This window comes from Sus scrofa, chromosome 13 (genome assembly GCF_054392235.1).
Source record: "Sus scrofa isolate SSC_HxYL_T2T_F1_AM1 chromosome 13, Sscrofa_HxYL_maternal_Yorkshire_Landrace_v2.0, whole genome shotgun sequence".
Classification (NCBI taxonomy): Eukaryota; Metazoa; Chordata; class Mammalia; order Artiodactyla; family Suidae; genus Sus; species Sus scrofa.
In genome coordinates, this window is record NC_139395.1 from 61763090 (window position 1) to 61790348 (window position 27259).

Genomic DNA, 27259 nt, shown 5'->3' on the forward strand with positions numbered 1-27259 from the left:
CCAAAGACTTGGAATAGAACCCCGTCCTATCAACTTCCAACAATGTCCTTCCCAAAGTGAATTTGGCCCTCAGGGCCAGCTAGCCCACTTTTGCCCCAAGAAGGTCAATACTTGTCTTCTTGCTTCTTCTGGAGACATGCTGAAGATTTTCAGATTCAGAAAGATGTAACGATGGATACAATCCCCATCCACTTTTGCATGTGCAGACAATTTGTTTGTCTCTTCACTGCGGTCTTTGCAAGGGTTTCCATTAATAAACAAGCATGTGCAGCGGTCAGCCCATCTGGGGTGTGTACACACCCTAGCATAAACAGAAAAAAGATGGACTCGGGGTGGTTTTACCCCCCTCTTATACTTTCCTGTCCTGCCTACCTCTTATTTTTATAATGTACAGAGAATTTTTTAAATAAGACAAAATTTAAGGCTATTTTTATTTAGAAATGAACCTTGGAAAGGAGAATTAATGGGATTGTTACTTTCTATTTTTTACATTTTAGTAGTGTTTTGTTTCTGCTCTGCTCTTAGAAGGAGAGGAAAAAGGCATTTTAAAAGTAAAAGCAAATAGGAGTTTCCATGTGCCTCAATGGGTGAAGGATCTGGTGTTGTAATTGCTGTGGCATAGGTTTGATCCCTGGCCTGGGAACTTCCACATGCTTGTGGGTACGGGGAAAAACAAAAACAAAAACAAAAACAAAGCCATACACACACACACACACACACACACACACACACACACACACAAAAACCCAAAGTAAAAGCAAATAATTCAATTGATTAAGGATCTCTGGGTTTACCATGAGAGTTGCATGCCTCCCTTTCAAATGCCAACCCTCTCCTGGATTTTTCAAATGAGTAGCAAATGCCAGATGCAGGGTTGGTCCACCAATACTAAATTCATTTTGCAGCTAATGTAAGTCTCTGACATGTGAAGCTCCAGCCTCCTTCGTGTAGAAGCTCCTTTTCACAAAGCCTCACTGGGACCCAGAGAGGAGCAAGGCAGGATGACCTAAGGGAAACCACACTCTATCTCCAATTCCTTTCTGGGGTTACTCTGTAACTGCTTTAAAGTTAACAATGCTTCCCATCACTGCCTCTTCCTGAACAGGAGAAAAATAAATACCTTTCTGGCAATCCTGTCCCACTGAGTCTGGCCCTTTCTCCAGCAGGAAATGCCCATGTGCTTTTAACACATGCCCACAACTGCATGCACACAGATTCTATATGTCACCTTATGGGTTCCAAGAACCCCTCCCCCCTTAATTTTTTTATTTTTAGGGCTGCACCCCCCGCATATGGAAGTTCCCAGACTAGGGGTTGAATTGGAGCTGCAGCTGCTGGCCTACACTTCGGCCACAGCAACGCAGGACCTGACCTCTATCTGTGACCTACACCACAGCTCACGGCAATGCCAGATCCTTAACCCACTGAGCAAGGCCAGGGATAGACCCTCATCCTCATGAATACCAGTGGGATTCATTACTGCTGAGCCACAAAGGGAACTCCCCAAGACCTTATGATGGCTCTCCCATTGTAACAAATCTGACATGGAGGACCTGGAAATCTTGACTAACTGAGGAGACAGCTTCGCCATAACCAAAGGGTGCAAATGAAGGTGACCAGAAATGAGGCTTAGGCATCTTTAAAATGTTATCACCCTTTCTCATCTTCCCAATAAATGACACATTTAGGTTTAATGTATCACAAAATGAAAGATACAATCCGGACCCAGTTTGCAAAACTCCCTCTCCATCAAACTGCACCTCTGTATCCCCTCTTAATGCCACCTAAACTCTGTTTCTAAATTTGAAAAATGAAAGTAAAGCAGCATCCTGAGAATATGCTCTAAAAACCATGCCATTGCTAACCCAGCACTAAAGGGCATATTCTCACCCACCCTCAAGGGCTAAACTTAACACAAGCATCTGGAAGGTTTTTGGATCTTCCCTGATAAGATTTAATCTTACATTTCTTTTCAAGTTCAATTATGAAAATGAGTTATTTGAAAATGTATTTCGTATTTGAAATCTTGGCACCTAGGGTTTGGTTTTTTTTTTTTTCCCTCATCCACAGCATGCAGAAAGTTCTCTGGGCCAGGAATCGACCCTGTGCCACATTTGTAACCAGAGCTACGGCAGTGAAAATGCTGGGTGCTTAACCAGCAGGGTTCTCTGGCACCGAGGCTTTTTGGAACTATGTTCTCTGTGTGTGTGGAAAAGTTCAAAATGGGCTTTTTTATTTTCAGAGAACATGCTAATTAGTTATGATGTCTTTTATTTGGTTAGGGTTCAGGAGGGTCCAGGAGAAAAGCCATGTTTATATAGCTCTCAAATTAAAGGCACTTTGTATGCCTCTTCCGCAGTCTGGATTACCTCCCAGAAGACTTGGGGCATGAGAACAAATTCACTTCTGAACTAGTTATAACACAGGATATGATTTGCATCAAATGTGATTGTCTTTCACTTCATTTTCCTAGGTGAAAAACTTGCCCACAGATGAGCATCTATAGTTAAAGACAAACTTTCAAGTCTGCTAAGGTTATTCTGGGTCTGCCAAGACCATGGATGGAGCAAGCACTCAGAAGACCAATGAGAGAACACCTAGAGTAGCCCCTCTTAAGTAACTATGTGAAATACACTCATTCCTTCATTGAAGAAATATACAATGATCACTGGCTGGAAGCCAGACTATGAAAGATACAATGTGTAAGCTAGAAAGAGGTGGTACCTGAGAATTTATACCTATGTATCTAGATGTGTGTGAGTGTGAGTATGTGTAGATGGATAGTAATCAAATAATCCTAATGGACTGAGGACAACATACTGCAGTGTCCTTTAGCTAAGTAATAAGGAAAGGCCTCTGGAAGAATGTTCCATTAATGGAAGCAGCATGTGCTAAGTCGGCAAAGCCAAAATGAGCTTGGACTGTGTGAAGAGCGGAGAGGAGGCTAGTGTGGCATGGAAGCGGGGTGGGGTGGCCAGAGATGAACTTGGAGATCAAACAATGCACGGGTCTTGTGGGCTCCATGAAGGAGTTTGGGCTTCACTCTCAGGTCTGGGGAAGAGGAATCCACTGATGAATCTAAAGCCAGCATGTGCCAGGAGCCAACTACTTCCAGAGAGCTTGCTCTGGCTAGTGTCTGGTGAATAGCTTAGTGGAGATGGGAGTGAAAGCAGAAGGCCAGCCAGAAGGCTACTGGGCAGACCCTGTGAGGGACCTGGGGTGGTTTATAACAGAGGAAAAGTGGTGACAACGGAGAGGGAGGGCAAAACCAAAAAACATTTTGGTGCCGGATTTGATAGGCATTGATGAATGGTCCAATGAGAAAAAAGAGGAAGGCGAGGGGGAGAGAAGAAGGAGGTGGGGAAGGGGGAGGGGAAGAGGGGATCTTAGAAACAAGGATATCCACCTGCAGGTCCCCAGATTGAATAAATGGTTGGAAAGGAGTACCACATACTGCGTTGAATATTACCAGTGTTAGCTACTGCCATTATGCAGATATTTTTGAAGCCAGATTTTTATTTCTGAGCATCAAATCAGGGACAACTAGAAAGAAAGAAATGGGTTCAATTTTAAAAACTCCATAGACGTCCTTGGCCACATGCTAGCTGTGAACGTGTGTCAAAATGGTACCAACCTCTCCCCAAAAAATGATTTCCTTATTACTGACAGGCCAGGGAAATTGGAAAGATGCAATGGACTTCATAAACGGAAATGGGGGAAAAATCCACTCATTAGTATTTCACAGAATGATTTCAAACTGGAGGTACTTATAAAGTGAGCTGAAAATATTTGCTCGGAAGAGCAAATGAATACAGACAGCACTTAGGAGCTTAAATGATGAAAAGAATTCATGTGGCTTAAAAATGACAAATCGATCCATTTTAAAGCAAAATTATTTACAGTTCACATATCTGCCAAGACTGAAGGCCACTACAGAGATTTACATGGACAACAGGAAAAACTCCAAGTGCTGATGAGGTTTTAGGCCAATGTCATTAAAGGTTGCACGCAAATCAGTCTCAAATACAAGCCCAATCAGAGGATGGTCCTTCATTTTGTTTCTTTCTTTTATCCTTTACGGGTCTAAGTCAAACAATTTCTTCCCAAAAAGGCACAAAGGAAGAGATAACGGAGAAGAAAAAGCAGGTATTGATTGGATATGAAAATGAGTTTGAATTTATACTGAATGTTTTAATGGAATCTGGTACAAGAGCAAAGTCTACTTTCTAGGGCTCCAAAGGCTGAGGTCATGAGTTGCTACGAGCAGTGAGAGGCAAAGAGACTTAGCTAAGTAACCCTCATCCTTCCCCCACCAACTCTCACTGTTTCTCCTTGAAGCTTGGAGCTTTGGTGGGTTGTGTTATTATTCTAGTTCTGGGACAAGTGGCATTGGGGCCACCAAGAGAGTTTGAGAAAGAGGCAGCCCGGAAGACAATTCAGGCTGGGGTCACTTACTATGCACACTGTCTAAAACACCTCTCCCTTGTATTTCTTAATGCCTTTTCCCAGGGGAAAGGAACAGAGGAAAGTGGATCAGAAACATGTTGTTGTTGCTGCCTCTCAGCTTGCTGTGTTTGCTGAAGAGACTTTCTTGCCCATCATTTGGTGTCCCCTACACGAAAATTTGAGGGGAGAAATTTTTTTAGGCACAAGGAAAATGTTGTCTCCTTAGTAAAAGCTTTATGCTTTTTTTTTTTTTTGATCCAAAAATAAAAAGCAGAGTAAATAATGTAGTAACCAATGTTGCATAGGCTGCTGGGGAACTCAGAAGAATTTCACAGCTCCACCACAGCATCTAACTCAAGCTTGGGTCCTTTTTATGGCTTTGGATGACATTTTGCTTAGGTTATTAAAATTAAGAGCTGCATGATTTTCATGGTTCTATGTCATATTTTTGCTTGGTTACCTTTGGAAAGTATATGATTATCTGACTTTTGGCTTCATAAGGATGGTGTGTAGAGATCTGCCTGTTTATCTCTCTCCAGCTATATGAGGGCATGAATGTCTTCTGTCTTAGTTCCTGCTGCATTCTAGAGCTGAGTCTGGTACATAGGAGCTACTCAATAAAATACCTGTTGATGGAACAAATGTCAAAAAAAACTTTGGTGATTTGTGACAATGACTCTTCTTCTTGAAAGGAGCAATCCATGAATCATTTGTAAGCTCCAAAGAGAAAGGCACCATGACCATATCATGCCAAAACCTGACACTTAGTAGTTTCTCGACACTAACTTGCTAAAGGGTGGATGGAAAGATGGAGCAGTGAATCAAAAGATAAATATATGGAGAGTTGAATGGATATGTGATGGATGGGCAGATGGACAGGTGGACCAAGGGAGAAAATGACTCAAGAGTTGGGAATTAAACTAGTGAGAAAACACAAGTGAACACCGACTTACACTTCAGGGTTTGGTGTGACATTTAGCGTTTGCAATTCTCACACACAAAATCCTTGTGTGTGATTTAGATCAAGAGCCTCTGTGAAACAAGTTTCCAGTCAGAATGATTAAACTGGGCCACAGAATCAGTTTCCCAGGGAGGCCTGAAAGCTGACAGCAAATATGTCTTATTTTTGTCTCTGCCATTTGGCAGAAAAACCCCTGATGCTGTGGTTGTCCAGGTATCAAATTAGTAACCTTTTATTAAAACACCGCCATCGGCCCCCACGAGTATATAAACCATCCATTTAACGTTTAAACTACATCTTGTAGGTGAAAGTGCTTACTGAGAGTAAGTTATAGAGGCAATCCAGGATGAGAAACAAGATCACCAAGAGAAGTCCTTCTGTTCTACTAAAAACACAACTACTTAATTATTGAAAATATTTATAGAAAAAAATGTATGAGGGCAAAGGAAGCTGTCAGTCAAGTGAAGAAGCCAACTGTGTGCCTCTACGAATAAAGAACCAACATATGGTCCTGAGTTCAGACAGTATATTCTCAGAGCTGATGGTCAGGCTCATCCTATCAGGCTCATCCTATCACAGCCCAGGCACAGTATGCATTTCATTCCATGGTCTGCTTAAGGGACCCCATCTGTCACGATGTGAATGGCTTTCTGGAACTACGACAGCCAGCTTCCCCATGGATTCCCTCCGACCCTACCAGAAAAACCCCATCATCATCTGTCTGTCTGGCAGGACTTCATCAAAATTCAAACTGGGAAAGAGAAACAGCTTTCAACCCACCTGTATGGAACTCCCACTGATCACAGATGTTAGCAAGGCTCTCCTGGCAACAGCAGACCTTGGCTGACACTCCGCACCCACAATTTTGTATAGCAGCTGCCATAGTGTGCCAGCAATGCTGTGAAAACCATCAGCCCTGTCCTGGCAGAGAAACTGGGGAAGGAGAAGCCCCTAGGTGGGGGCTGGTTCCTTTAGAACTCAGCAACACACCAGTCTCTTAGCTTGTGGTAATTAAGAGCCAGCAGACTGTGGGCAAAGCAGTTAAGAGAGCTTTTTTTTTTTTTTTCCTCCCCTAGGAATGCAGTTTGAGTAATTGGCTTGCTGCTTGCTAATGACATGGATTGAAAAAAAAATAAATGGTCACAGCAATTCTCCTCACTGACTTGGTGAATGCAGGCTCCATACCTGTTTGCTAGCCTTTGAGTTCAGCAGGGAATTCCAAAACACTTTGAGGGAGAAGAGATGCAAATGAATCTACAGAAATCCTTTGCACAGCAAGTTTAAATGGGATGCAAAACAAAACAGAATACCTTGCTACCTGGTGTCATGCTGCCAGGGCAAAAGTGCTCTATCTTCCCCCAGTATGCTTCTTGTCAAGACTCCATTCCATGTGGAGTGTGTAAAATAAGTCCGCACATCACGTAGCATACTTAGGGGTGGGGGAGGAAAAAAGGAGAACTCCTGCTAACTCAAGCTCATGTGACACATCTTACAGATTTGCTTCTTTTTTTCTGAAGGCTGAATAGATTTCTGACTATTACCCAGGGAGCCGGAGACACACATGCAGGTACACACACACAGATACACATACACACACACACACACACACACACACACACACACACTCTCTCACACTCTGGTATCTCTGAGGTTCCAATGTAGACACCTACCAGCACTTCTCACTCTGGACATTAACACAAAATGACAAGGGAAGTAGCCCTGAAGTCACATGTTCCCATCACCATGGTGCCATGCCATTGGAATCACATCAATTATTACAGGTTTTTCTCTTTGGAGAACTTAGGAATGAGGCTTAAGAAGGCAGAAAGCTCTCTCTCTCAGCTCCTCAATAAACTTCTGTCTCTCGCTGCCAGGCTTGGGGACAGGTGGAAAGAACTCAGCTGCAGCACCCACCATAAGCTGCAAAGTTTAAAATGTTCTCCTTTCTCAGAAAGCAAGAGGCTGTCAATATCCCTCCCCCACTCCCCCAATATTCAAATCACAAAGAAGTACACCCCTCTTTATCTTAATGTTAAATGATATGGGAAGCTTCTTTCCCTGGGGTCAGTTTCACAGATCGATTTCATAGGCATCAAAGTTCCAAATTTTGAGTTTTTAAGTAGCATTGTAATTTGTTGTCAGTGCCGTGGGAGCAGAACTCACCACCACCAAGCAAAACACTACAGCCTCTAAGCTATTAGCTAACATGTCAACTAGGTAATGCATCTTCAGGGAAACCAGATTAGAAAGGACAGCATAACATTGATTTTTTTTTTTTTTTTTTGTTAAAGAATCCTATACCTGCAGCATAATGCCGCTAAAGCTGGCAAAACAACAAAGGACATTTCTTAACAGTAAGGAAATGTCTTATTCTCAGTGCGGGGGCATTTTCCTTGTGAGCACAGGCATATATACAGGGCAGAGTGATTCCTCTATAAACCTACAGGCTTTAACATTTTTAAATAATTCATCATTCAGTGCCTAAGAAAGCTTGCGGAGGGAATCTACTCTTGTGAACCGCTGGAAACACCACTTGAGAGCAATGCTCCTCAGGAAGCAGGTAAAGCATTTTTTTTTTTTTTTTCCTCTCTCTTCCCAAAAGAAACAATAGCATTTGTATCAAGTTAAAATATCTAAGAAACTCATTGTTTGAATGAGAGGTGTGAAGCATTTATACAGAGAAAATTCCAAACATGCATTCTTGAGCCAGACTCCTGCAGCCTGCCTACAATCTCTAGACAGTTAAAGACAAATCCCAATACCTTCTATACCAGACGGATCCCCAGAACTTAATAAAATGAGCTCTGGCTCTTGTCTCCTCCACCCACTCTAAAACACATTCAGTGAGGTCCAGCCAGATAGCGTCCTCTCCCAGCTGCAGCCCCCCTACCCGCACCCCCCAAAAGAAGCACCAAGTAACTGACAAGTCCTTACCGACTTTGGGCTCTTCTTGGGAACTGGCAGCCCTGGAAAAAAAATGCAACAAGGAGGGAAGGGGGGAAGAAATCATTAGCATATAAATGTTACCTTTTCCTTAAAGAATAATCCCCAGGTGTTTCATGGCAAGCTAGCCATCTGCAGAGTTATGTCAGATTTCTCCCTAGCATCGGAGTTACCAGGCTGTTCATATCGAATCAAAGCAGAGGGAGGAGGAGAGCGAGAGGCAGGAGATCTATCTGCATTAGCTATGCTGACTTGTACTGCAGCAGCCTGGAGGCTGGGAAAAGAAATTCACAGACCTCAGCGGCCTGGGAAATTGAACACTTGGACAGAATCTCAAATGCTCTTCTGGATTAAGAGGGACTTAACTTACAATTAAGTCCAGGATATTTCCTTTCCACACGATCTACTTGTCAGTTGAAGCAGACCAATCAGGACAGAGGAAGAGGGTGTATATTTAGTTTCAGAGGAGTACATGGTTAAAATTAATTTTTTTTTCTTTTTTAGTCTTTTCTCCCCCCTCCCCCCACCTTTTAGGAGAGGAAATGCCTTCTTTATCCGGATAAGCTGAATACCAAAACAAAGACGGATGCTCTTCTGCCAGCACAGAATACAATTCAAGTTGGTCTAGGACCCCCCTCCAACCATCAGTTCATCTCCCCACCCTCATCCCCAAACAAACTCCTATTTAGTTGGCTGGGACCAGTGCCTCGAAAGCAAGCTGTTGGGGAGTGAAAAAGAGAAATTTCACAGAGCTAAGAGCAAAAGATAATAATGGAGAAAGAGAAAGGCAGGGGAGAAAAAGATGCTCAGTGAACCTAGGTGGCTCTTCCAAAACCCTGTCTTTAGTGGGAGGGTGAGAGCTGGAAGGGACCCCTGATCTTGCTTCTAGGAAAGTCAGCAGCCATCAGGGGCACACTTATGGGAAATCTGTCACCAGGGAGTGGAGCAAAAGAGGGCTAGAAAGGAAAATAAAAGCATTTACCAGTGTTACAAAAGTAATCATTTCTGCAATCTGTCCTCTCATTTTTTTTTTTAATTTTTGGTTTGAGCCAAGATTAAAATGCGAAATGCAGATGCCACCCGTAGTAGGCACAACACGGGATCCGATGTACTGCGATCTGATGATTGTGCAATGGAAATTTCAATCTTTTTATGAAAACCTTGATCCCTAGGTAGCAGGATGATTCCAGCTCTCTTGGAAGTGACTTGTCAAACCATGCTAAGTTTGGAGCAAGTAACTCAAGGCCATGGAAGGGGTAAATGGGAGAAGGAAGCCACAAGGAGGAGCACTGCTAAGGGGCCCCCTGCAGGAGAGGCACGACAGGGACTGCTCACCCCCACAGGCAGTGGGGGCACTCTTCTGGCACAGCTTATCACATCACCAAAAGGAGGTCACCATGGTCTGGCACAGAGGCTGTGGGACTTCGGAGTGCATAAGGAGGATGTGGCGGCTTCTTATCAGTGCAGAAGCCCAGGTCCCACCCTGAGGGGCCCAGGAATATGCAGTATGAACAAACACTCCAGGATGCTGGCGCAGAACATCTGAGGACCCCCTTTAAGGAAACTATGACAGAGCAGAATGAGGATTATTATTCTTTCAAACTTGGATAGACAAACTTCAGTGAGTTGCTTTAAAGTCCCCTGTGCCTCAGTTTCTCAACTTAAGAAATGGGGAGAATAAAATCCACGGCACAAGGGTAGTTGTAATAATTAAATAGACAAAATGTTTAAAAAGCTTCAGACTTGGCACAGAGTGGGTCCTCAAATGCCAACCCCTTTCATCTTCCTTTGCTAACTTATGCCATTCAGGGGGAAAAAAAAAAGTGGTTATGGTTATCTTATTGTAAGTAAATAAGCCTAGCATGTCAAAATGCAAAAAATATTGTAGGGGAAATATTTTGTCTCTGGATGAGAATAACTGTGTTGAGCAATTTAGATGTGTCATTAAAAAAATAATTATTAGGTGCTTTAATTTGCTCATTAATGTGATTCCCTTAAGACCTTTCATCAAGTTACATTCATGTGGGTCACTGTGTACACTTCAAAATGGTATAATGTTACATCTTTAAATATACATTTTTCCCTAATTCAGACTGATCTTCTTAGTTAAGTGGAATAAGCAACACTTCACTGTGGTGAATTTTTACTACACTTGACGTCATCTGGGATCCCAATGACCTTCACCAAACATGGCGAAGAATCCCCAACCAGTTAGGAGGAGGTAGAGAAAATGACTGCCATCTACATTCTGCGAATCATTACTGTAACTCTGACCATCTGAAATTCCCAACCTCTTAAGATTTTCATATGGAAATTAAAGGGCATTTGTGATTCTCTATCACAGAGAGACAGTCGCACACACATTCAAACATTATACACAGGTAGGAAGATGCTCCCAAGAGCGTTGTTGGTATAAAGGGAACCTGGAAATGACTGCAAGCCCTACATAAACTCAGGGACATCCAACTCATGAAGCCATCTGCAGAGATTAAAAGGCACAAGCTAACTCTATGGGTAACAACATAGATGGTCTCCAAGCCATAAAGCTGAACAAGAACAGGAGGCAGAGATGCAGGCATAGAAGACAGGTATAAAGCCCACTGAGACATATTCGCCTTCCATGATAGTGCCGAAATGTTTGTGGTGGGGAAAGAAGGGGCTGGGGTGAGATAGTGTAGTTTAAGCACTTTAGCTTCAATCTAGAATGTTTTCAACAACACCATATTCACATCTTGCTGAGGCAATAAAATATTAATTTAACAATAAACATTAATGGCCCTTCCATTAATTCTACAAAAATCAACCAGTCTAAAGCCTACTGGGTCACTGGCTAAAGTCTGTTTCCTCTGAGGAAGCAGCTCATGGAGGCTTCCAGGCTCAAGTGACCCCAACAAGTTGTATTTTTCCACAAACAAGAAAAACTTCTTTGAATTTAAAGAGTAATTTGCTCCTCTCTGCTGGCAAGTCACCAAAATCCTTCCTCTTAAAAGAGCCTCCCCACTGACAGGAGCCAAAAGTGGCCACAAATTAGTATTTAAAAAGTCAAAAATCAAGAGACTCCAGGAGTTCCCGTCGTAGCACAGTGGTTAACAAATCCGACTAGGAACCATGAGGCTGCGGGTTCAATCCCTGGCCTTGCTCAGTGGGTTAAGGATCTGGTATTGCCGTGCGCTCTGGTGTGGGTCGCAGACATGGCTCGGATCCCGTGTTGCTGTGGCTCTGGTGAAGGCAGGTGGCTACAGCTCCAATTAGACCTCTAGCCTGGGAACCTCCATATGCCGCGGGAGCAGCCCAAGAAAAGGCAAAAAGACAAAAAAAAAAAAAAAAAAAAAAAAAAGAGAGAGAGAGACTCCATTTGACTGCTGGAAAGAAAGAAAGAAAGAAAGAAAGAAAAAGAAAAATTGAAGATTTGTTTTAGGCCCATGGAGTCATTAAATCTTAAAATCTAATGAATATGAATGCTAGAACCAAACTCCTGATGACAATTTATAATTTATTTCAGCCAAAGCTATTCAGATGGACTGAAAATAGCTGGGAAGACCTAATGGAAGCCACTCAAAGGAGATCACTATTTGGCAGAATTCTCTAAAACTGAGAAATCATGATAGCTGGCCCTGTCTACTGTCTAGTTAGAGGTGACTGCAGGATATCCCACACTGGATGGGCAACAGATAGCACCCTGATCCCACACCATTGGACCTGATGGCACATCATTGGTTTTCCTTACTACAGATGCACGCTCTGTGTTCCCAGTGGCAGCAGGAACCTTGTGTTGTAGAAATCGTGTCACAGGTTACCTATGAGGCACATGAGCAGAAGCAGCCCCTGTCTTAACAGGCTCATCTGCTCCTTCCAGGGAAAGGAAAAGGAATTTTGAGAAGTGGCAGAAGAAAGAATCCACGGACAGCACCATCTGCTTTTAGAGCCTGGAAGGTGGCAAATGCTACTTCAAAGGGACCCCGGAAAATTTCATGGGAATGTGTACCTTCCGAGTGTGAGCCTAAGTGTGATCCACATAAGTGAGAAAAGCTTGGGACCTGAATTTCTCAAGTTCCCAATGAAGAAGGGGTCCCCTGGGAGAAAACACATGGCAAATTCTCTGCTAGTCACAGGGATCTGATCAGTTACCATGAGGAGGAGGAATCTCTTTCCTTTGAAATATCAAAGCCATAAACTAGGCTACTGAACATATTCTCATATAACTAAATGGCAAATGTTATTCTTGATGGAATTTTATAACAGCTGTACACCAAAGATTATATCAAAAAAGTAAAAATATAACAGAACCCATAAGCATTTCTGAAACAAGAGAAGATTATACACTAAAACTGTATGTTCTTTGGCTCACGGGATCATAAGAGAGCTTTATTACCTACCTTAGAACTGTCTACAACAAGAAAAGCTTTTTCACTTATGAACCTATACATACACACAAGTACCAATCAACAAAAGTCTATACTGCTTCTTTAAGACAAATGCAGCAAATTTCAGAGCATTTTATTGCAGTTTTCAATCTCCAGAGACATCTCTGCCCTCTACATTCTCCAAAACTTACTTACTTTTCTCCCAAATGAATATACACATATGGTTTCTTTAAGCACCCTGTTGAGATTAAGACTTGAGTGTGTCCTACCAACTACATAGAAACATGGATGATATTAGACAGCTCAGCTGGGCCATCAGTGAAGTCAAACAGAAGCCAATCACTGCCATTTGGGCACCAAGAATCGAAAACCCTGAGATGCTAGGAAAGTGAGTGGACCACCCCAGACCTAATTGCCTTTAGATTTAAAGGAAGTGAGAATGTCAACCAACCTTATGAGCTGGAAGAAAAAAAAAAATCATGCAAAGGGCTTGGGGGGTGGTGGTGTGAATCTGAAAGTCAGTATCCAAAGCAAATCGGATCTAAAATAATAAAAATGTACTGTCTTATCAATTTCCTTTTTTTTTTAATTGTGATAGTCATTCCTCTTTGCACTTTGTCCCACCATTTGAGCATTTTAATGGGAACATTTGGTTTCCTCCTCTGCATTCTGACCAACACTATGTCGCGAATCCACATGTCCTCACACACATGAGATTCTTCAGAGGATTGCAAAGCAAAATGCTGCCTTAACAACTGTACTGGTTCTGAATCCAGTAATGATATAGTCATGGAGCAAGGAACTTATATATATCAGAGAGAGGGAGGGAGGGAGGAGTAGTTCATGGAAAAGCCACAGAAAGCAGAAAACTGAGAATTTGGTCAGGGGCTAACTTGAGATTCCCAAGAGGATAAGATCACTTCTGAGCACATTTTCATTTCAGACCTCACTAATCTTCTTTCTTACTGTAAAACTTAGCAATGCAGAATCCTAAACATAGGGCTCAGATTATAGCTGACTTCACCTCAGTAAACTCATCATTAGGTGTTTGTATGAAGGGAACAAGCAGAAAGTCTCACACAGATTTATATAAAACGATGCTTAACAGAATGTTACATAAAGAAGGTAGGAAATGGAAACATTCTGAACTTCCAAGAACTAAGGAATGAATGAACACAGTGTCATAACCAGAAGATGGAAAATTACAAATTTGTTAAAAATGAATGGACTGGAAAAGTAAAGACTATTCAGTGATGTAGAAAAATGCTAAGGACATATGACATGAAAGCAGATTTAAAACTGCCAGAGAATATAACCACATTGTTAAAAAAATAGATACATGTATGGAGTTCCCGTCGTGGCTCAGTGGTTAACGAATCCGACTAGGAACCATGAGGTTGAGGGTTCGATCCCTGGCCTTGCGCAGTGGGTTAAGGATCTGGCATTGCCATGAGCTGTGGTGTAGATTGCAGATGCAACTCAGATCCCGTGTTGCTGTGGCTCTGGTGTAGGCCGGCAGCTACAGCTCAGATTTGACCCCTAAACTGGGAACCTCCATATGCTGCGGAATGGCCCAAGAAACGGCAAAAAGACAAGAACAACAAAAATAGATACATGTATCTATCACACACGTACATCATACACCCAAAGACTAAAGAAAGATGTGTGAAACTCTTGTTTAAGTATGCTAGGATGAACAGGTGATTCACATTCTTGTTTCCCAAGGTTTTTAATATAATACAGCTATGATCGTAAACAGCTAAGCATTACTGAATACTGCAGCCATATTGAGTGTGCTTGGACAATGGGATGTACTTAATGGCTTCAGTGCAATGCTAGATCAAAAAATAACTGAAGTTTGTTCTAGCGCTCTCTTGGCTCAATGACTGCCTTTTCTAGTCAAGTATCTGTGCTGCTAAATTACTGGGCCATGGCCTTGATTGAAAATGGGATAAAAAGCTGTTACAGCCTCTTTTAAGCAAAGCTGCACAGAAGCACACAATTCTGCATACAAATTCAAGGAGCCTCTGAAACCTTGACCAAGGATACTGACAAACCCATTCTGTTGGGGCCTATGATTCTCAGGTCAAATTACCTTGTCCAAGCACATGGGTATGGTGTTTGAAGGAATTTTAGGGTGAGGTTTACTTTAGTTGAGTTTCTGCCTCTATGAAGAACAATGTGTATGTAAAATACTTTATCTGAAAACAGAGGGGACAGTGAGAGGAATCAAGCAGAAAAGGGAAAATCTCCTTTCTTGGGAAGATGTAAAGGACAGAGCTAAAAATTTTTTTGAGGAGTGACACTGCATTAAAGAACACACTAGGGGAGTTCCAGTCATGGAACTCAACAGAAACGAATCTGACTAGTATCCATGAGGATGCAGGTTCAATCCCCCTGGCCTTGCTCAGTAGGCTAAGGTTCCGGCGTTACCATAAGCTGCAATGTAGGTCACAGAGCTCTTGGATCCCATGTTGCTGTGGCCGTGGGGTAGGTCAGTGGCTGTAGCTCTGATTCCACCCTTAGCCTGGGAACCTTCATATGCTGTGGGGATGGCCCTAAAAAGACAAATAAAATAAAATAAAATAAGATAAATAAAAAAGTTACAGTAATTTATTTAAAAAAACCCCACCAGAACACTAATATTTATATTAGCAAAAATGCTGCTGCATGAAAAAATTATGAACCTCATATGTAATACTTTTATTCATATTTTGGCTATGTCTATGGCATATGTAAATTCCTGGGCCAGGGATCGAACCTGTACCACAGCAGTGACTAAAGCCACAATAATGACAACCACGCGCAGATTCTTAACCTGCTGAGCCACCAGGGAACTCCGGTAATGCTTTTCTTGGGCAGGAGGGAGTACTATGACGATGAGTCAAAAAAAAAAAACAAACCCAAGAGATTAATGAAGAACAGATGGGAAGGGGCACAGGAAAAAGAGTGAAAAAATTGGTGGTTTTCTCAGTAATGCAGAATGAATGATGATTTGACTGCAAACCAGTGGCTCTAAACAATTAACATTAAAGGCCATAACGTTTCTTTTAAAAAACCATCTGCCCCATTCTCTGCCAATTAGTTTTTTTGTTTGTTTTGTTTAATACTTAATATATAAGTTGGGAAATAAATTTAAATATCCCTCATCTTACCTGTGAAATGATAATAAGGACAGGCCAGAAAACTGAAAAAGGCAGGTACAGTCGGCCTAATTTTTTCCACTAAGGGCAGGAAGGAAACAAAGGGAAGTGCATTCACTCATTTAAGTGAGCTGGGCTAAGGGTCTACTATGTGCTAAGAGCTGGCATGAACTAAAGCAATGCACTCAACCTACAAGGTCCTCTCTTCACAGTGCGCACATTCTGTGGGGAAACAGAATAAACAACTTCACAGATACTTTCAGAGTGATAACTCTAGTGATGCACACGAAGCAGGATAATGGAATAGGCAGTGCCTGAGATCCGTGGCTACATTATACTCAGTGGCCAAGCATGTCTTTCTTTTCTTTCTTTTTACAGCTGCACCTGCAGCATATGGAAGTTCCCAGGCCAGGGGTCTAATTGGAGCTGCAGATGAGGTCTAAGCCACAGCCATGGCAACATCGGATCTGGGCCACATCTGCTTGCAGCAAGGCTGGATCCTTAACCCACTGAGCAAGGCCAGTATTGAACCTGAATTTTCACAGAGACAACATCAGGTCCTTAACCTACTGAGTCAGAATGCGAACTCCAAGCATGCCTTTCTTGAAGAGAGAGAATTTGTGCTTAAAACTTGAATCACGAGAAGGGACCATGTGTGTACCTATCCACCCATGCAAGATTTACTGAGCTCTACCATATGCCTAGCAAAGCAAGACTGAAGAGATAAAGGTAAATCAGACACAGCCCTAACCTGGACGAATTCAGTTTGTCTTAAGAGAGAGAAGGAAAGCAACAGATATAATTCAGTGTGGTCAGTGCTAAGTGCCATGACAGAAGGGAGGACCATTGCTCTTGGGAACATGTGAAAAGAAAGCCAATCCAATGAGAAGAAAGAGGCAGAAGGTACCCTGAATACTAAAAAAAGGGCCAGCATTTAATCATGGGGTCAGGGAGTTGGAAGCAACATGCAATAATTAATGCTTGATTGAATATTGATGATGACCTTCTTTTAAGGTTCCCCCTCCCAAAACTAAATTAGTGTGCCAGCATAAACTCAAGGCCAAGTTTAAATTAGAGTACATTTCCACTGAAGGACCTTACAAACACAATACATCACAAAATTGAACCCATAAAACAAAATGAAAAATGGTTCAAGCTTAAGACATGTTAGATTTTTTTTCTCCCTCCTCTAGCCAAATACCATCATCAACCCCACAGTATAATTTTTTCATTGCAAATATGATACCAGCTGCCAAGAAGAGGAGCATCAGACTTAACGTCTCCAAAAAGATGAAGACATTCTTTCCTTTGGAGACCTCATAATGGTCATTATGAAATATTATGGCCATCATAATTTAAAGAGATAGCTGGACTTCAACTGTATGGAATAAAGTGGCTCCCAAATGCCGTGTCAGGTGGCATTTTGTTAAGAAGATTAAGAATATGGTTGTACAGCTTTATAGCAACGGAGAAGTCGGCTTCAATTACACAGTACATATAGCCTAATAAATATGTCCCTAAGAGAAATAAATGGCTTGCAAGGCTGGTGATTGCTAATGGTTTACAGAGCCTTTCACCTCAAAGTCACAAGCCTTGAACTGGCACAGGTGAGGAGAGTCCCAGAGTCATTAATACCTGGGCTGCTCAAAAACCTCAGTAAGATGGACGAATGGTCCTCACGCAATTTCTGAAAGATAAACGGTCATTTCAGAAAGGGTGCTGTTGAAGTATCATAGATAGTCCAATTGTTGTGGACTTTTGAAAACATGAAAAACACCTTGAAGGGTCAAAAACTCGGCTTCTCTTCTCACTTGCTAAAAAATAAATAAATATACAGGGTGTCTTCCAAAGCAAGGGCTGAATACAAAAATAACTAATAAGAACGGAGAGCTGGCCTGTGACCCACATTTATTCTTCATAACTGCTGTCTAAGTACTAATATCATCCCAATGGTTACAGATGAGAAAACTGAGACAACGATGGTTAAACAAAATGTCCAAGGTCACAAAGTCAAGTGAGTGGCTGACAGGAAAGACTTGATCTAACGCCAAGCCTGTGCTTTTAAACACCAAACTGTAAGTCTCATTCAAAGGTGCTTCACCTATTTTGGATTACAGTCCATTATGAAGGGATTAAAATGACAGTGTTTATGTAGACAAAAGACATTTTGTCTTTTGCATACAGCTTCACGGTATAGGTTGATATCCATATAATGGGTAGAGGTATCTTGGACCCACAATTATGATGTGACTTTAGGAAGAGAGTTTGCTTTTTGCAAATAGCACAAAGTCTATGCATAGTTAATCAAGTTCTTAAGATTCTGAGATATTTTACTCCAAGTCACAATATGGATGTCACTGACCATCTAAAGCTACACATGCTAAAACAGAAGAAGATGGGTCACTGATTTGAAGGCCATGAAGCCAGTCTTTAAAACTCAACATCTAACAGGTTGGCTAGACACGGAGTCTTACAGAATACTTTTAAAAACTTCTTACTTCTTTGTTTAGCTAGAAAATGTATTGACACTACTTGATAATAGGATTTTTTCCCCCCCAAAATTGGGAGCAGTGAAAAGAAAAAGCACTATCAATCTAAAAAGTCCACTAATTTGTCATGAGGCCAATCTTCCTTCTCCAGGGAATATTTCTACTAAGATCTACTTATAAGAGTGGAATTAAGCCAGTTTTTCAAATGGTTCCAGGAAAGCTCTCAAAACTCTATGTGGGTTGGAAATGTTTATAATTTGAGTATTTGGGCATAAGATCTTGTCTTAGCCTGCAACTGCTTCTGCCTCTGAGGAAGATTCCCCAGCTGGCTTTCCTATCACCAACATTTCAAATTTGAAATACTTTGTACAAATGCCCTGTTACTCCCATTCTTCTTACCACTGGTTCATCAAGGTCTCCCTGGGATAAGAGGGACAACCTGTCTCTGCAGCTGTTCTTCCAAAGTTAAAAGTTTGACTTTTAGGAGTTCCTGTCGTGGTGCAGTGGTTAACGAATCCGACTTGATTCGTTGCAGGTTTGATCCCTGGCCTCGCTCAGTGAGTTAAGGATCCGGTGTTGCCGTGAGCTGTGGTGTAGGTCGCAGATGCGGCTTGGATCCTGCGTTACTGTGGCTCTGGCGTAGGCCGGTGGCTACAACTCTGATTAGACCCCTAGCCTGGGAACTTCCATATGCCATGGGAAGCGGCCCTAGAAAAGGCACAAAAGAACAAAAAAAAAAAAAAAAAAAAAAAGTTTGACTTTTATCTGCATAGGATGTACAGGGATGTACGGGCCGGGTGCTGCGGAGGTGGGGGTGGGGGGGATTATGAAACAATAGCTCAAAATAGCCCACTGAAACAAAAAAAAGTTAAAAATCTCTTTTCCGAGGTAGAAAAACAGAATGCTGTGTGGGTCCTTATTTTAAGGTCACTGGCCCCAAAGGGAAGCTTATCATTGTAATTGGTGCTGAGATGTTTCTAGGTTAAAAAAAAAAAAAAAATACATGCCAGGATCCTTTTCTTCAGGATGACTGACTTTTAGGATGATTCTTATCCTGGGTGCTTATTTTTAGCAACATAAGTCAGGCATAGGACCAAGTAGGAGACCCAAGAGGGTATCCTGAGTTTCATCCTTACAGGAACCAACTCCCTAAAACCTAAGGCCCTTCTTGAGGCTACTTTATCTTCCCCACCACATATAGCTCCAGATGGTATCCTGAGCCCATCCAAGTCCGTCCATCTCTACTGCCACCGTCTTGTCTTGCCTAGGTGGCTGCAAGAGCCAAAAACCTTATCTCTGTTTTATTCTCTATCCTCTTTAATGCATTATCCACACCAAGTCCAGAGATACATTTCTACAGTAAAAATCAAATTATATGAACTCCTGACTCCATGTCTCTGTGGCTTCCCAATACAGTTTTAAGGAAAGACGAAGTCTTTCCATGTTCTACCAAGTCTTCTTCACTCTGACCCTGCCTGCCTCTATAAATCCCACTAATCTTACCCTTGAATGGGCACTTTAGCCAGGCTGGCACTCTCTCCACTTCCCAGCTCCTTCCTTTCATTCCTCTGGGCATTTTCATTGGCTGTTCCCTCTGTCCAGAACACTGTGCCTGCAGATCTATGTGTGTGGTGGCTTTTTTTAATCACTCAGGGCTCTCCTCAAATGTCACTTCTCCTGAGATGCCATCCAGGAGTCCAGACCATCAGCAGATCAGAAATGACCCTTCTCATCCCCCTTTATCTGCACAGCCCCCTTTGTTTTCATAGACCCTGTGACTCCCCAAAATCAATGTGTTTACTCATTTGTCATTTATATCATTTATCATTTACTTGTTTACTGCCTCCATTTCAGGGCTCTGTATCTTGTTCTAGGGCTAGTCCTCCAGCCTTTGAATGGCATCTGGTCCCCTATTCAGTAAATACCTGTAGAATGAAGGCATGCCTGCTGGGAGCTTAGGCAGTGAGTTTGTGTCTTGAAGGCTGCAAGAAGAGCTGATGAGGCAAAGGCCAGGGGTGGGTGGGGGCGGGCAGTGTGGCCTTTCTTTTCATCACCACCGTCACTGCTGTGACTATTTCACAGCTTCTGATCCTTGGGCTGCTCCTGATTTATTGGCTTGCTGCCAGGCTCAGCTCAACTCACTGCTGGCTGGCTGCCTCCCTCCTCCTCTGGCGTACAGAGCAAGGTTCTGCTGTGCCACCTTGTGTTCTAAATTCCTTATCACAACGGATAGGGAAGGGCTCAAGTTGAAGGATTCCCTGGAGGCTCACAAGGCATTCCCCAAACCTGAGAGCCCTTGGTCCCAGCAAAGGAGTATGTTCTCAGAGACCCCTGGAGAGCCTAAATACATTTTCAGTTAAGGATGGCGTCAGTGCTTTCCTTTGAAAAGCAACTTTGATGACAACACTGACTTAAAAAGCTGCCAAAGCCTCACCCTTCCCCACAAAAAAGCAAACACACCCTGACAAAAAGGGCTCTTTCAGGTTCTTTTCTTCAGCCAAATCCAGGAATCTCTTAAGCAGTTTCAACAGCTTGATTTGGTGTGACAATCACTCTTTCTGTCACAATGTACTTTTTGCCAACTAGGAGGGCAATTTTCCCATCTGCTCCATAAGGGCGTCTATTATTTGGCCATTTCAATTAACTTCATTACTGAACTGCTTAATTGTAATGGAAGCCACCCCTGGCACCGTATCAAACTTTACTCCAATCTCTCAAATTTAGAAAAGCATGTTAGCCTTGGAGAGCCCAGGTCACGGTTAACAACGGCAAGGGGATCTGGCTTGGGAGTCCAGAGGCACTGCATTATTCAGTGTCTGGCAATCAGACCTAAAGAGCCATTTACTGAAGGGTCATGTTTTTCCAATGAGCAGAGGACAGATGATGAGCAGCCCCATTCATCTCCTATGGAGCTATTAAATGTCTTCAAAATCCTCTTGCTGAAACAATATCTGCCCTGGTCTAGGTGATTATATGAATTACAGAGGGGGAAAAAAGCTGTTTCCTTGACTCTGTCAATTTCTAATGATTGCTGTCCTCTATAGCAACAGGAAGCAGGAGACGCTCATGCTTTGTTCAACTATTAGATTTCAAGTTTTGGCGAGTCAATACTCATTTCGCCAGTTGGATTTGCTTAAAGGCAGACTATGGGAATCAGTTTCACCCCCACACACCCTACACACACACACGCTGTCCCACTCAGGATGAATCTCAAGTAGAAATAACTTTTATAGGTCAAGTGCGTTGAAGATGCAGGGAAAATTCAAGGACTGCAAGGCCACTTAAAGAAATATTTTAGCTGGGAAGAGCATACACAAGGCATTGCCTTGAAGAAGTACATTATGTTTATAGCACGGAAGAGTAAGCAACAGAAATTCTCACTGGAATTAACAAAGGTGCTCCCCCAATAAGCACTTTACAGTGAAGAAGATACTCGACATGCTACTCACGGTGGAGCTCAAATGCCAGAGTCCTTTTGCTCCCTCTCCTGTCTGATTTTGGCAGGTGTGTGTGTGTGTGTGTGTGTGTGTGTGTGTGTGTGTGTGTGTGTGTGCTTTCTTAGTAAATGAGGATCTAATGAAGTTTAGTCAGTGCAGAAGGAGAACAATGCAAACACACTGCAAATGGATTTTCCAAAGCTGTCAGCAAGTTTTTGAGACTGCTTTTTTTTTTTTTCCTTAATTTTATGGCCACACCTGCAACATATGGAAGTTCCCAGGCCAGGGATTGGATTTGAGGCACAGCTGCAACCTATACCAAAACTGCGGCATCACCAGACCCTTCAACCCATTGCACTGGCCAGGGGAGCTAACCTGCCCCTCCAGAGTGACCTGAGCCAGTACAGTTGGAGGCTTAGCCACTATGTCACAGTGAGAACATCTGAGACTGCTTTTTATATACAAGAAGTTAGCCATGGGTATTTTGGGGCAGTCCATGCACAGTGAATGTACCCTGTTAACCAATGTTTCTCTTGCTTTTAGATTTAACATCCTCTGGAATGACTTACACATGACAAAGAATTCCTGAGACGGTCCAACCAAAAAAATGCAGTACGAGCAGCACGCAGGAACATGAGGAACGTGTCCCTGGCCTTGAACTCATACTCAGCTTCTCCCAAAATTAAGAGCCCGTGGATGCACAGATAAGACAAAGGTGAAGGTTCCCACTGCCCTTCCCATGGTTTGGATTCTAGACCCCCACTCACGCATTACTTTCAAGCATCTTTCCTCCTCTCCTCTCCTCTCACCAACCTCCTAACAGCCTTCTTTCCTGCAGCAGTGATTCCTACTTTTTAGATTTCAGGGCCAGCAAATTTTCACTAAACAGATTTGAGCAACTGACCACAAGGTGCCAATTCCCTCTTTTGCAAACCAAGAACATTAAAAAAAAAAAGAGGGGGGGAGGTAGGAGTTCCTATAGTGACTCAGTGGTAACGAACCTGACTAGTATGCATGGAGATGCAGGTTTGATCCCTAGCCTTGCTCAGTGGGTCAAGGATCTGATGTTGCCGTGAGCTGTGGTGTAGGTCACAGATGTGGCTAGGATCCTGTGTTGCTGTGGCTGTGGTGTACGCTGGCGGCTACAGCTCCACCTTGACCCCTAGCCTGGGAATCTCCATGTGTGGGGGGGTGCAGCCCTAAAAAGACAAAAAAAAAGGGGGACAGGGTAAATAAGAACCTAGTGTCATTCCATATGTAAAAGGATATTTCAGCAGAGTAAAAAATAGGAAGGATATAATCTCTAAAGGAGTTTATCGTCTTAGAAAAACTTTACTTCATGAATAGTCTACTACTCTGTCCTGCTTTTTCTCATTTCACTGTTTACCGAAAATCACGTCATCCCAGACCGGAAGGAACTTCTCCAGCCACATTTTTTTCCTGAGGCATCTCCTTCTTGCCTTCTCTTTTCTTTCCTCTACCCCAGAAAATGACTCTAAAAGTACTAGAAATGGCAGGACCACCTGAGTTTCCCTTCCACCTCCTTTTTCCTAAGCCCCATCTGGCCCAACAGAGTGGTCAACCGTCCACCAGGACTGCAGTACTGAGCAAGATACAGGTCCACTCCTACTTCAGATGACAATGCAGAGGCTCCGGGATGCTGCCCATGGCTGGCCCGGGCTGCACTGCTGGCGGGTGGCAGAGAGTGGGGACTGCAGGGTGATCGTGACAACGGGCCAAGGGGCTACTTCCAACACTGAGCTGATACAGAAGAAATGGGGACTTCTCACACAAAATCTCTCATATCCAAGTTCAACACACAAGAATCCAGAAGCTAGTCTCATCTGCATCTTAAAAGAATAAGATACAGCATTTCTAAGAAGCAAAAACTAAGGGTGTCACTACTATATATAACAGAGATCACCAACAAGGACCTAGTGCACAGCACAGGGCAGGGGAATATACTCAGTATTTTGTAATAACCTAAAAAGGAAAAGAATCTGAAAAAGAACACACATGTATATATATATACTTATAACTGAAGCACTATGCTGTACACCTGAAACAAACAGGACACTGTAAATCAACTATACTTCAATTAAAAAAAAAAAAAAAGGTGTTGTGGAATTCCCATTGTGGCTGAGTGATAATGAACCCAACTAGTATCCATGAGGACAGAGGTTCAATCCCTGGCCTCACTCAGTGGGTTAAGGATCTAGCGTTGCCATGAACCATACTGTGGGTTGCAGACATGGCTTGGATCTGGTGTTGCTGGGCTGTGGTGTAGGCCAGCAGCTGTGGCTCCGATTCAACCCCTAGCCTGAGAACTTCCATATGGCGCAGGTATGGCCCTAAAAAGACAAAATAAATAAATAAATACATAAATAAATAGTGTCGAAGGGGTGAAAGCCATGGTTCTCAGCCAAGGTTACTGCTGCCCTCGGGGGATGCTGGCCATGTCTGAAGACACTATTGGACATCACTGCTGGGGAGGAGAGTGCTCCTGGGATCTAGAGGGGAAAGAACAGGGACACTGCAACACATCTCGTGCTGCATGGGACATACCCACAACAAAGAGTTATCCAGCCCAAGATATCAACAGTACCCAGTAAGGGAAGCTCTGGGATAAAAAACAACTGGCTCTTTCCCCTTTGATCACCAAAGTCAAAGTAAAAATTGCTTTGCAGGGGCAAACGACATAAAGAATCCCACGAATTCATGGGCAGTGCTATTAGTTTTCAAATGCAAGAATTTCCTGCTTTGGTAAGTGGTATCTATGGCAAAAGTAACTACAGAAAACATTTTTAAATTTAGAAACAACATAAATACCTAAGAAAGCAAAGACCTAATTCCAAGTATTTCCAAATGATGAAAATAAACTGGTTACTGTTTATGCAACTATAAGAAAGCTTTTTTAGTTTTTACTTTGATTTATTATTTATTTATTTATTTTGGCTGTGCCTGTGGCATGCAAAAGTTCCCAGGCTAGGTATCAAACACACCACGGTGGTGACCAGAGGCACAGCAGTGACAATGCTAGATGCTTAACTCATGTTGAGCCACCAGAGAAATCCAAGAAAGCTTTTTTTTTAAGTTTCTTAATTTTTTTTTTTTTTTTTTTTTTTTGGTTTTTAGGGCTGCACCCATGGCATATGGAAGTTCTCAGCCCAGGGGTCCATTCAGAGCTACAGCTGCCAGCCTACACCACAGCCACAGAAACACCAGATACGAGCCGCATCTGCAACCTACATCACAGTTCACAGCAATACAGAATCCTTAACATACTAAGCAAGGCCAAGAATCAACCCCACATCCTCATGGATACTAGTCACATATGTTTCCATGAGCCATGGGAACTCCCAAGAAAGCTTTTTTAAATACAGTCTTTTTGATGGGTGTCTCATGCCATGCCCCCTGAACACGACAATTGTTAAAATAAATGTCTAGTGAAAACACAGGTTGCTGAATGAGGTAAGCTGATAGCCGACACCAGGGATAGAAAGGAAGGAATTCCCTGTATTACAGAATCTTAAAATTGCTCCCTGCTGCAGCTCACCAACTATTATAACTGCTACTCTACTCTACAGCACAAAAGGATCTTTCGAATAACTTTGCCTCAAATATTAAAATCACAGAAATAGTATATGAGAATTTTTCATGGCAAAGGTAACATGCCAAATGAAATTTCTGGAAAAAGAATTAAGCACGGGAAAAGGGAGAGGATGTGATTAACCACAAGGTATTTTAGCTGTTTACTTGCATGTCATTCACCTATAATGAGAGATTAGCACAGTGCTGAAGTTCCCCTGAATGAAAGGAAGAAAGAATAGCGTTTGCCGCATGTGGCAAGCAGCAGTAACAAAAAAAAAAAAAAAAAAACATTGAGAACATTAGAAACACAAAAAGGAACAGGACTATGAAATAAACCAGAGTAACAGCATGGCTTTAAAAAGGCAGGTTCCACATTGCCGGTGGAAACAACACTCCTAAGGACCTACCTACTGCTATTTCAAAGGTATTAAGGTTCTACCAACAAAATTTTGGAACCCGAAAGGAATACGTTCACAAAGAGGGGACATGACTAATACCTGAGCAGGCTTACAAAAAGGGGAACTACCAGACAAAGTATCAGCTGGCAGACATTTTTGAATCTGCAGATGCCAAGATGGCAATGCAAAGACAGACTCAATAAAACCTAGCAGACACTTAAGTCCGAATGGTGGTAAAGAACGTGTGATTTGGAGTGTCTGTCGTGGTGCAGCGGAAACGAACCTGACTAGGAACCATGAGGTTGCGGGTTCGATCCCTGGCATTACTCAGTGGGTTAAGGATCCGGCATTGCCGTGAGCTGTGGTGTAGGTCGCAGACACCGCTCGGATCCTATGTTGCTGTGGCTGTGGTGTAGGCTGGCGGCTGTAGCTCCGATTGGACCCCTAGCCTGGGAACCTCCATGTGCTGCAGGTGCAGACCTAAAAAGACAAAAAAAAAAAAAAAAAAAGAATGTGTGATTTACTCTGAGGAAAATGAAGGAAGGTGGGACAATATTACACCAAGTCAACTCGCTGCCTCAGATAACAGTTTTGAACATGTTTGAAACTGTAAAATGCTAGAGGAGAGGCTAGAAAGATACCTTTTCTCATAAAGAGAAGCTTACCCAAGTGAGGTCGCAAAACTAGTATTTGCGAAGGCAAAAGCTATCACAATAATGTTCCTCAGAGCAAACACTTTTCATCCAAAGGAGGCGATAACTAATTAATGAATTAATTTTCATATGGAACTAATAAAGCAAGGGCAGAAAATAAACTCTAAAAGTCAAGAAATAGTCTGAAGATACCTTCTTTCTCTGTTCAAAAAAAAAAAAAAGTAGAAATTAAACAAAAAAGAAAGGAAAAGTAGCCAGTTCCTGAAATTTGGAAATGATGATGGTAAAAAGAAACTCCTAGAAAACGAGCTCAGAGCAGGTCCATGCAGCCCTCTCCTGCTGTCTTTGGGTCTCAGTCTCAGCTGTCTGTGGGCAATGGGCAGGTAAAGCACAAGAGTGTGTGAGGCCAGACGGAAGACAAAAGGAAATGGCAGCCTGTGGCAAACTGGAATTGTTGGTGCCAACTAAAAGCATTCAAATTTTAAAATATTCTTTGAAGAGATGACTGAAAAATACATGAGTGGGTCATGCCAAATACTGCCCGGGGACCACCAATTCACAACTCTAAATCCTTCTGATACGTCAAAGCTCTGGTGTAGTAGTTGCCAGCATACGGCTTTTTTTTTTTTTTAGGGTCGCACCTCCAACATAGGGAAGTTCCCAGGCTAGGGATCAAATTGGAGCTGCAGCTGCCTATGTACGTCACAGCCACTGCAATGCCAGATCCCAGCATCTTTGATCTGCATACACCACAGCTCACAGCAATGAAGGAACTTCAACCCACTGAGCAAGGCTAGGGATCACACCTGCACCTTCATGGATACTAGTCTGGTT

At 42.6% G+C, this 27259-nt stretch overlaps 1 protein-coding gene across 50 annotated transcripts in view; it reads right to left on the minus strand.

Moving 5' to 3' along the window:
- Positions 1-27259, minus strand: part of MAGI1 (membrane associated guanylate kinase, WW and PDZ domain containing 1) — a 674066-nt gene that overhangs the window by 40046 nt on the left and 606761 nt on the right. For all 50 annotated transcript variants that reach the window (XM_021070801.2, XM_084988888.1, XM_021070800.2 and 47 more), the window contains one exon: positions 8342-8373. In XM_021070801.2, the coding sequence (XP_020926460.2) occupies positions 8342-8373 (32 nt within the window). The remainder of the gene's footprint in view (positions 1-8341; positions 8374-27259) is intronic.